Source organism: Apodemus sylvaticus, chromosome 4, assembly GCF_947179515.1.
Source record: "Apodemus sylvaticus chromosome 4, mApoSyl1.1, whole genome shotgun sequence".
In the NCBI taxonomy this organism is placed as follows: Eukaryota; Metazoa; Chordata; class Mammalia; order Rodentia; family Muridae; genus Apodemus; species Apodemus sylvaticus.
Genome location: NC_067475.1, coordinates 459,172 through 471,375, shown reverse-complemented (window position 1 = coordinate 471,375; position 12,204 = coordinate 459,172). Strand labels below are relative to the sequence as shown.

Below are 12,204 nucleotides of genomic sequence, written 5' to 3'. Positions count from 1 at the left end.
CTATTTATAATTGCCAGATGCTGGAAAGAACCCAGGTATCCCTCAACAGAAGAGTGGATACAAAAAATGTGGTATATCTACACAATGGAGTACTATTCAGCCATTAGAAACAATGAATTCATGAAATTCTTAGGCAAATGGATGGAGCTAGAGAACATCATACTAAGTGAGGTAACCCAGACTCAAAAGGTGAATCATGGTATGCACTCACTAATAAGCGGTTATTAACCTAGAAAACTGGAATACCCAAAACATAATCCACACATCAAATGAGATACAAGAAGAAAGCAGGAGTGGTCCCTGGTTCTGGAAAGACTCAGTGAAACAGTATTTGGCAAAACCAGAACGGGGAACTGGGAAGGGGTGGGAGGGAGGACAGGGGAAGAGAAGGGGGCTTACGGGACTTTCGGGGAGTGGGGGGGGGGGCTAGAAAAGGGGAAATCATTTGAAATGTAAATAAATTATATCAAATAAAAAAAAAGACAAAAAAAAATGGGGTACAGAGTTAAACAAAGAATTCTCACCTGAAGAACTTCGGATGTCATCATTTTCTTATCTGGGGTGAGTATATTTTATATCTCCCCATGATCTTTTCATGGGAAAAGATCTTTACAAATCCTACATCCAATAGAGGGCTAATATCCAATATATACAAAGAACTCAAGAAGATAGACTCTAGAGAGCCAAATAACCCTACTAACAAATGGGGTACAGAGCTAAACAAATTTTAGAATTGTCAGATCTTGTTCTACATCTCTGTGCACATTTATGAGATTTCCAGATTTAGTTGAATATACAAAACCCATCATGAATGTGGATAGTGCTATCCCTTGGGCTGAGATCATCTACAGAAAAGAAAAATATAGGAAGGAAGGAAGGAAGGAAGGAAGGAAGGAAGGAAGGAAGGAAGGAAGGAAGGAAGGAAGGAAGGAAGAAAAACCCAGCTGAATACCAGAATTCATCTCTCTCTTTTTTTTCTGATTGTGGATGTAATATGGCCAATTGCCTAATGCTCCTAACACCAAATATCAGTCATGATAGACTATACACTCAAACTACAAAACAATATAAACTCCTCTTTAAGTTGATATTGTTGGGTATTTTGTAACAATATGAAAAAATAGCTAATACAGATCATTGTCCAGAGAAGCAAAGTAATACATATTTGAAATTTAAGTAGAACCTCTGGAACTCATGAAGCTATAAAATAATATTAATTTTTGTATTATCCTAGTCTTAGATTGAGATAAGAATGCATTGATAAAACTTTTGAGAAATCATCTCTTTTAAAAAACTCATTTAGTAAATAAAGTCAAAACTATCCACATTTGGAAAAAAGATATACATTTTAGATTAAATAAATGCAGCAAATCTACACAACAAAAATACATATTCAGAACTATCATATTCTAACTACTGAAAACTATATGCAAAGAAATATCATTGAAGCAGCTCAAGACAAATAATGCACCATTTCTAGGAAAATTATTCAGATGATTACAGATGCCTCATTGAGGCCAGAAGAAAGTGAGACAATATTTATAAAGTTCTGAGAGAAAAATAATTCTTAACCTAAAACTTCATATTCACAGAAAAACTCTTTTAGAAATGAAGATGAAATATTTCCAAATAGAGATAAATACAAGTTAAAAAATGACCTGTCCAGCAGGTCCAGTTATTCCAGGGTTTCTACCTGAGGGTCAAAAGGGGGGAGAGAAGGAAGGAGGCTAAGCACCCTAAGAAAGATAAGTCAGTCTGGGTTGTGTCAAGGCTTCATTTAATGTCAGGGAGGTAAGTGGGTTTTAAGGCTTACAGAGAAGGAATTGACCTTCACACAAGAACAAAGAAAGAAAGGGCAGAGACACCCCTAGCAATGGAAGCAGGAAGCGAGGAGATCATCTGGTCATCTGGAGGGGACACCCGGAGTTAACGCTGGCAGGTACATTCAGCAGTTAGGGCAGGAACATCTTGTGGTATTCTCGAGAATCTTCCCGCACTGATAGCTCATGGGGAAGGCTCTAGTTAATTGTTCTCAAATTTTAGCAGCCACTGCCTTAGGGCCATGAGTAAGCATTAAATCTGAATAGCTCAGGACGGCGTCCCACAAAAAATTAGTTGTTAACAAACATGTTCTAAAAGAAATTTTTAAAGACTTCATTAGACAGAGGAAATAACACCCAAAATGACCAGTAGATTTAAAAAGGAAACAAAATCAGAAAAATGCCTCTGTAAATCTAATATACTTTTGTTGTCCTTTAAACTTCTGTAAAATGCATTTGATTTCTGAAAACAAGAATCAAAACATATCTTGTCTGCAGTTTATGTAGATATAATACAAATGCATACCATAACAAAACAAGGAAAAATAAGAGGGACTATCTAGTAGTTCACTATATGTGTCATGGAGAATAAACTATAGAAAACAAAACTAGACATAAATGTCTCCATGCACACTGTAGCTATCTACAGAAAAATAATTGTTAAAATCAGAAACAAGATTAACAGGAATAGATTTGTCATGTTTTAATGTGAAACTCTTAGAAGGCAAGTAATCTAGACTGTTATGCTTTGCCTGTACAACTTCATGTCACTCTTAAAATCCCCTTAATACTTTTTATTAATACTATTAGTAATAGTATTAAGTAATACTTAATACTATCCCCTTAAAATCATTCTACCATGGTTTCATGATTCTGTTTCTTTTTCTCATTAAACACCCTCTCTCCATGTGGCTCACTCTAAATTACAATCAGCTCTGGGGTTTCCGTCTTAAACAAACCCCTAACAAAAAGAAAGGCTTCATAACTTTTCCACATATTCCACATAGTTCATTAAGATTATTAGTGATTAAGAAAATGCATCATTAATTTATTTACTTCACAACTTATACAAAACATGAATGTGTGCTCAATGTAAATTTATGCAAATGGAGAGAAAAACTTCTAAAGGAGGCAACTCTTTTGCATACAGTAAACCTTTATAGGCCAATTCACCCATATTGATGTCCTTTCAATTTTTCAATAAGTCCTATTTTCATGAAACTAATAAAGCAGTGAGGAAAAACAGACATATACAAATACACGTATTAGTTAATACACATGCATATAATATTAAAGATCATGGGTAAGGGTAAGAGAAGTAGAAGGAGAAAGAAAACCTTAATACTGCAAGTAAATGTGGACAAGAAAATAGATGATGTGGAATTTATAAATAAATGTAAACTACTTTGAAAGAATGTTCCTTTTTCTATGAATTTCTACCACACAGGTTAATTTCCAGACTTTCTGGTGACCTTTTCTCAACAATGACAACAAAATCTTCATAATGTTTTCACAATTCTGTGCAAATTATTTCTATGTCATTGTTATTATATAAATCATTTACTTTTTCTAGAAGGTGATAGAAGAGCAAGTCAAAGGAATTTTTACAGAGTGGTGAACTAACACACACATATATGTATCTTGGTCCTATAAAACAGCACAAGTAAATACAACTGATTTTTAAACAGTAATAATTCATCTTAACTGAAAAAAACATAAAAATAATATTAAGTAAGGGCAAATATAGACATTTGGTGTATACATATTATATAAGCCAGCACTACCCTCTGACAGGTAGGGACTGAAGGATGTTAGTAAAACCTGCAAGTCAAGTCTGATTTGATATGTCAAATAGGCACCTAAGCTGCTTGTCCAGAGTTTGAAACTTTGTGGGGGGTGGGGGGAGAAAGAGAGAGAGAGAGAGAGAGAGAGAGAGAGAGAGAGAGAGAGAGAGAGAGAGTTGAAAGAAAACACACACTGAGACCAGCCTTTTAGGAGTAGTGTCCAGGTGAAGCCCAGTCTGGCTTATATTAGCATTACTGAAGAGCTCCTAGGATCAAGAAGAAAGAGCCATTTCTGCTGTTGTGCCATCTTTCACTATGCAATCGCTTTGGATCTGAGCTCCCCAGCTCTGCTGTACCACCCAGACAAGCTATGCTTACGTCACAGCGCTTTCTCCGTCGCATCACGTGACTCGACGGCGCTGCCAATCAGCTTCGCGCCGAGATATTCAAATCAGCAGCGCGGCAGTTGTTCCGACACCCGCTCCAGGCCACAGAAGTTCCTGCTACTGCGCAGTTTCCGCCACCTCATCCCGGCAATGACAGCATGGAGCGTCAGGGTGCTCCTCTTGGACCTTACCGGGCCACCAAGCTGGTAAGAACGTGAAGGAGAGGGATCAGAGACCGAGGTTTCCGGAGGGATCCTGGGGATATGAGTTTCCGGAGGGGACTCAGAGCTACCAGATTCACGAGTCAGGTATCTGGTATCCCGAGTGAGCCAGGGCGCCTAGATTTCTGAAAAGGTGCTGAGGGAAACTAATGCGGCTGCTCCTGTCTGTGTCTTTGACTTGCATTCCACTCTGGTGTCTCTCAGTTTCAGAACCAAACTGCTCTGCCCCAAAGCTATACCACTTTCTGACTGCGAGACAACTCCTCAGATGTCTTCTTTTCCCCCTGATTCTCATAATAGTCTTAGCCACTTTCCACGTGTAATTTACAGCCTCTCAGAATTAGAAATTAAAGTTTCAAGTCTGGAAGCCGAGACTTGACAGTTTGGCTTCTTGACCCAATAAAATTTGTAAATAACACAAGGAAAGAACTATTCAACCTAAACCCCCAATACTTTTACTAACCACTTTTAATAGTCACTAGGGCTGGGCATTTGGATTACATTAAGAGATTCACCTAACCTCAGTTTCCACATTGGTACAGTGGTATACATACATGCCCACTTTAAGAGATTTTCTAAAAATATACTGTGTTTGAAAATGTATGGTAGTCTATATAATAACAAGCAAATTATCCTCTCAAATACTGGTCCTACTTTACCATTGTGGGAACTAAGGCTCAAAGAAGGAATTCTCAGAAAGCCACATAGATGGTGAATGGAAGAACTAGAAAATGAACCTCTTTCTGGCGTAGTAATCTTGATATTCTATTGCTCAACAAGTAGTGGTGGTTAAGTTTATCAGTAGAAAGGATGGAATTTAGTTCTGCAATGTACCATAATGAGGTAGTCCTATCACATTAAAAATTTACCATCTTAACCAAAAAATGCCAAGTACATGCAAAAATTTACATATTTTTTAATTACCACAAGATAGGTATTAATATGAGGATATTGAGGTACAGAGAATGAAAGAACAAAAGATACATAAACAAGAAGTAAGACTAAAGTTTAAGCAAATCCTAATGTTTCAGTCTGGGACCTTATAAATCCATCACATTTCAAAAATACAATGTCTTTGAGTGCAGAGTCACATGACACTTTACTACTGTAGTAAAGCAATTAAATAAAGTTTCTTGAATTTAAGTAATGAGAGAGGTTTGAGAAGAAAAGAATTATAGTTACTCTTTTTCAGCTGTAAAGCCAATATTGTGATCTTACATATGACCCTATAATAATATAATTAATAGTCTCATCTATCAGGTTAATAATCTTATTTCTAACATTACTTTTTTCTATTAAGTTGTGTTAATTGTATTATGTTCTAGTGTTAATGTCACAAATAGTTGACATATTTGAAGGTAGCTCAGAAAATAAGTGGTTTTTACATAAATATGCATAAGTTCATTAAATGTACAATAGATGTGTTTTACTAGTTTGTCATCTATACTGTCTATGTTCATTATAGATGTTTGTTTGTTCATTTGTTTTCAGGCAGGCCTTTCCATGTGGTTCTGGCTATCCTGGTACTCACCAGGCAGACCAGGTTGTCCTTGAACTTACAGAGATCCACCAACCTTTGCCACCATGCCCAGCACTGTAGGGATCTTTATAAGAGATACTGTGCTAAATACCTAGAATTAAAAGCCCTTTGGCATTATAATTGCTGTGTGCCAGAGTCTTATCTGGATAGTACAGTAATTGAACACAGATTCTAGACAGAGTTAGTTAAACCTGTCTTTTGCTGTTGTTTGTTCATTTTGTTTTGAGATAAAAACCTATGGCGTCAGTTCTACTTTTAATTTTGTGATAGGGTTTCACTAAGTTGTGCAGACTGGTTTTGAACTCACTCTGTAGCCCATCCAGGACTTGAACATAACAAAGTTCATGCTCAGCCTCTGGAATTATAGGCTTATGATTATAGAATTATAGACCCACTTAAACATAGGTTTGAATGTTTATGTTAATCATTTAAATCAGCAGTTCTTAACTATGGGTTGTGACCTCTTAGAGGATTTCATATCCTGATATCTGATATCCTGTATATCAGATATTTATACTACAGTTCATAACAGTAGCAAAATTACAGTTATGAAGTAGCAATAAAATAATTTTATGTGGGTATCCCCACAACCTGAGGAACTTTATTAAAGGTTCCCAGGATTAGGAAGGTTGAAAAGCATTGATTTAGATACATGATCTTGGTCAATCAGTCTGAGCTTCTTTTTCCTTATATGAAAATGAAATGATAATATCTTATAAAACTGTGAGATTTATAGTTAAATACTGAACATAAGCATATTGTCTTACATAAAAGCTACCAACTTATTAAAAGCTAATAGTAAATGCTTCATTGACTAAGAATATTATACTTCTCTTCATTCTGAAGTTTCCTAATTAATTGGAATGCCCAATGAATATTTAGTAAAGAATGCCTATTAAAATAAAATATTATTTTGACACTAGAATTAGTAATAAGAAATCTGAGATAAGATTTTATGTAGCAGATATTTTTTTCCTCAATTATATTTACAATAAAATTACCTGTGAAATAAACAATTTTCTTTGTCTAACGATTTTCTTTATTCCATTTGGTTATTTTTGAGATAGGGCCTCATGTAGACCAAAGTAGCCTGTAACTGGCTACATACCCAAATCAATGAGATTCATTTTTGATATATAAAGTATTTTTCTTCTCTTTACAGTGGAATGAAGTAACCACATCTTTTCGAGTAGGAATGCCTTTAAGAAAACATAGACAACATTTAAAAAAATATAGCAATTGTTTCACTGCAGTTGAAGCTGTAGATTGGCTTTATGATCTATTAAGAAGTAATAATAATTTTGGTCCTGAAGTTACAAGACAACAGACTATTCAACTATTGAGAAAATTTCTTAAGAATCATGTGATTGAAGATATCAAAGGTAGATGGGGATCAGAAAGCCTTGATGACAACAATCAACTATTCAGGTACTGAATTGATATATCATTACAAAGCCTAATTACCTCTGCTATTACCATTCTACCAAAGAGAAATAGTCTTCCTTAGTAAGAAGCCCCCAAAATAGTTATCCAATACGAGATTGTCATCCCCAAAACCATACACATACTAGTAACTTTATATGGAGCAAGTGGGTTGTGTTTCTATTTTTGAAATATGTATATACAATATATAAATGAATTTCAGAGGTCAAGGAAGACATATTGGGAAGGATTGGAGAGAAAAAAGAAGGGGAAAATCATGTAATTATGTTTTAATTTCAAAAGTTAAAAAAAACAAAGAAAAAAGCTGAAATTACAATGTAGTTTTAACTCCATGTTTGCTATTGCTTTGCTGCAATAGCAGCGTCTTTTAGAGAAGTAATGTTTTTAGAAAGGTATTGCTGCTCTTTTTTTGTCTTTCATTGAAAATTGATGTTTTTTGTACAATATATTCTTATTATGAATTTCTCTACCTCAACTTCTAGTCCCTCCATACCTCTACTCTCACACAGATACACACCCTTCCTCTCTTAGAAAAAAACAAAAACAAAAAACAGGTATATAAGGAATAGTAATAAAATAAAATATGATGAATAAATAAATCAGAATATGATAAAACAACCAAAGAAGAAAAAGACCCAAAGAAAAAGCACAAGAAATGAATGCAGATACAGAGACACACACATCGACACACTCAAGAATCCCATAGAAACATAAAATATGAAATCATAATATATGCCTTAGGTAAAGGACCTGTAAGATAAACAAAATAAAACATGTCTTAACATTATGAGGCAAAGAACCTTCAGAAATGCCATCAAATTCATTTTATGTTGGCCATCTACTGCTGGGTGCAGTGCAATACCCTTAAGAATGTTTTGTTTCCCCAGGGAGACTCCCATTGCAGAAAGCTAACTTTTCATTTGCAAGAAGATCAACTGCAGATAGTTTCTGGGTGAAGGATGGGTGTGTGTCTACTTTCAGCTGTAGGACCCCATCTGGGGTAGACCCTGTGCATTCTGCCATGGTCTTTGTGAATTCATCTGTGTTCTAATCCTCTTGTATCTAGAAGGCCTTGATTCTTTACTGTTCTCCATCTCATCTGGCTCTTACACTCTTTCCACCTCCTCTTCAGTTTTTTCTGAGACCTGAGAGGAGGGATTTGATTGAGACATACCATTTACAACTAAGTGTTCCAAGATCTCTCACTCAGCATAATGTCTGGCTATGTGGGTCTCTGTACATTATTCCTACCTGCTGCAGGAGGAAGCATTCTCTGATGATGGCTGAGCATGGCACTGATTTATGAGTATAGCAGACTGTCATTATCATTGCTATGTTTTGTTTTAAAATAGTACTGCTTAGTTTTAGCCTAGTTTATCTAGTCTCAGGTTCTTGATCAACCAAGCAGTATTGGGTATGGGTTCCATCTCATTGAGTGCACTTAAGTCAAATCAGATATTGATTGGTTGCCTCTACCAGTTTTGTGCCACTATTTCATTAACATATCTTGTAGGCAGGATACCATTGTAGATCAAAAGGTTTATGGCTAGGTTAGTGTTTATATTTGTCTTTTCATAGTGTACAGAGAGACATCCGGTACTAAAGATGCTAGCACATAGGGGTGAAGGCTCTATGTAGGCACCATGTTTCTTCATGTTTAATGAGTTGTGTTGGTGTTATATTCAGCAGTAGGGTCTTACCATAGGTTTGTGGAGAACTACCAATAGTCTTGGCAATAACTTGGATTGTTTGGGGTTTTTATGGGTCCTCTTTGACCAACAACTCAATTAGATGTAACCCATTGCTGATACTGGAAGCTTCATTGTTGATGAGAGATATCCAATTGGGGCTTTGTCTCACTGGTTATTTGATGATTTTTATTTAGATTTTTTTCATATATGTATTTATTAAAGAAGTTTCTACTATATTAGGTTTCCAAATGGCCCTTAGTTTTAGATGTTCTTCACCAGATCCCTTAATTGCCCCATCCCTCACTTCCCTCCTCTTTCCAATTTGATCTTCCCATTCTAGTCCCCCCTACCTCATATCCTACCCCAACACACACACACACACACACACACACACTCCTCCATCCATAGCTATCTGTTCTATTTCCCATTTCTTGGGACATCTATCGTTCCACCCTAGTCCCTTATTCTTTAGCTCTGTGCTCCTATGAATTTTAGCTTGATTATCAATGACTTAGCTAACAACCACATATAATGAATACATATCATATTTGTCTTTGGGTCTAAGTTCCTTCACTGAAGATGAATTTTTTTTCGAGCTCTATCCATTTAACTGTGAATTTCATGATTCCCCCTTTTTTAATTGTTAAGTAAATATATCACAGTTGCTTTATCCATTCATCCGTCAGAGGATATTAGGTTGTTTTCAATTTCTAGCTATTATGAATGGATTAGTAATGAGTATGGTTAATTAAGTGTCTTTTGACTGAGACACGTGAATGAAGAGACCTTTGGATGTATGTCAAGACTGGTATAGCTGTATCATGAGGTGAGTTGGTTTCTATCTTCCCAAGGAACTGCCACAGTGATTGTACAAGTGATTGTACAAGTTTGTGTTCCTACCAGCAGTAGATGAGTGTTTCCCTTAACATACTTGTCACCATAACCTTGTTTTATTGATCTTAGTCATTCTGATTGGTGCAAGACGAAATCTTATGCTTTTCTTTTTTATTAGATATTTTATGTATTAACATTTCAAATGTTATCCCCTTTATGGGTATAACAGAGCCCCCCATACCATCTCCCTGTTTCTATGAGGATTCTCCCCCCCCACCTACTCACTCCCACCTCACTGCCCTGGCATTCCTCTACACTGTAAAATCAACCCTTCACAGGACCAAGGGCCTCTGATCCTATTGATGCCAGATAATGCCATTCTCAGCTGCATATGCAGCTGGAGCCATGGGTTCCTCCATGTGTACTCTTTGGTTGATTTAGTGTCTGGGAGCTCTGGGAGGAGGTCTGAATGCTTGATATTGTTGTTCTTCCTATGGGGTTATAAACCCCATCAGCTCCTTCAGTCCTTTCTTTAACTCCTCCATTGGGGTCCCCATGATCCGTCCAACAGTTGGCTTTGAGCATCCACCTCTGTATTTGTCAGGTTCTGGAAGAGCCTCAGGAAACATATATAACAGGCTGCTGTCTGCAAGCACTTCTTGGTAGCCACAATAGTGTCTGGATTTGGTGTCTGTATATGGTATAGACCCCCAGGTGAGGCAGTCTATGGATGACCTTCCTTCAATCTCTGTTCCACACTTTATCCCAGTATTACCTTTAGACAGGAGCCATTTTGGGTTAAAAGTTTGGTGATGAGTGGGTGGCCCCATCCCCCAACCTGGACCTTGTCTAACCTCAGTTATGGTCTCTACAATTTCTCCCTCCTCTTTGTTGGGCATTTCAGTTATTCATATCACCACTAGGACCTGGGAGCCTCATGATTTCCTAGCATCTGGGACTTGCTAGTGAATACCCCCAGTTCGCCAAACCCCATTGATGCACACCACTAATTCAAATTCCCGACCCTCTGTATATATCTTATATCTTGGGTATTCCGAGTTTTTAAGCTAATATCCACTTATCAGTGAGTGCATACAATGTGTGTTCATTTCTGAACTTACTCAGGATGATATTTTCTAGTTGAATCAATTTGCCTGAGAATTTCATGAATACATTGTTTTTAATAACTGAGTAGCACTCCATTGTGTAAATGTACCACATTTTCTGTATCCATTCCTCACTTGAAGGACATCTGGGTTCTTTCCAGCTTCTGGCTATTATAAATAAGGCTGCTATGAATAGTGCTGCATCTATTTTTGTTATATGTTGGAGCATCTTCTGGGTATATGCCCAGGAGTAATATTCAATGTCCAAATTTCTGAGAAACATCCAGACTGATTTCCAGAATGATTGTGCCAACTTGCAATCCCAGCAAAAGTAAAGGAGTTTTCCTCTTTTTCCACATCCTTACCAGCATCTGCTGTCACCTGAGTTTTTGATCTTGGCCACTCTGACTGGTGTGAAGTGGAATCTCAGGGTTGTTCTGATTTGCATTTCCCTGATGACTAAGAATGTTGAACATTTCTTTAGGCTTCTCAGCCATTCCATATTCCTCAGTTGAGAATTCTTTGTTTAGCTCTTTACCCCCTTTTTAAATGAGGTTATTTGGTTCTCTGTAGTCTAACTTCTTGAATTCTTTGTATATATTGGATATTAGCTTTCTCTCAGATGTAGGATTGGTAAAGACCTTTTCCCAATCTGTTGGTTGCCATTTTATCCTACTGACAGTGTCCTTTGCCTTACAGAGCTTTGCAATTTTGTGAGATCCCAATTGTCTATTGTTGATCTTAGAGCATAAGCCAGCCATTGGTGTTCTGTTCAGGAACTTTCCCGCTGTACCCTTGTGTTCTAGGCTCTTCCCCCACTTTCTCTTCTGTTAGTTTGAGTGTATCTGGTTTTTTGTGGAGGTCCTTGATCCACTTGAACTTGAGCTTTGTACAAGGAAACAAGAGTGGATCGATTTGCATTCTTCTACATGCTAATTGCCAGTTGAACCAGCACCAGTTGTTGAAAATGCTGTCTTTTTTCCACTGGGTGGTTTTAGCTCCTTTGCCAAAGATCAAGTGTGACAAGAACAAGTGTGTCAAAGATCAAGGTGTGTGGGTTCATTTCTGGGTCTTCAATTCTATTCCACTGATCTGCCTGTCTGTCTCTGTCCAATACCATGCACCTTTTATCACTATTGCTCTATAATAGAGCTTGAGGTCAGGGATGGTGATTCCCTCAGAAGTTCTTTTATTGTTGAGAATAGTTTTGAATATCCTGGGTTTTTTTTTTTTTTTGTTATTCCAAATGAATTTGCAAATTGCTCTTTCAAACTCTGAAGAATTGATTTGGAATTTTGATGGGGATTGCATTGAATCTGTAGATTGCTTTCAGCAAGATGACTAATTTTACTATATTAATTCTGCCAAACTCCACATGG

General features: G+C 36.8%; 1 protein-coding gene across 3 annotated transcripts in view; it reads left to right on the top strand.

The window, feature by feature from the left end:
* Nucleotides 1-4,045: 4,045 nt before the first annotated feature.
* The window catches only part of Depdc1 (DEP domain containing 1), a 36,468-nt gene continuing 28,309 nt past the window's right edge, over nucleotides 4,046-12,204 (top strand). For 2 of the 3 annotated variants that reach the window (XM_052178838.1, XM_052178836.1), the window contains exons 1-2: nucleotides 4,046-4,196; nucleotides 6,914-7,179. In XM_052178838.1, the coding sequence (XP_052034798.1) occupies nucleotides 4,149-4,196; nucleotides 6,914-7,179 (314 nt within the window). In that variant the 5' untranslated portion in view covers nucleotides 4,046-4,148. The remainder of the gene's footprint in view (nucleotides 4,197-6,913; nucleotides 7,180-12,204) is intronic. The other variant, XM_052178837.1, reaches the window with a different exon arrangement.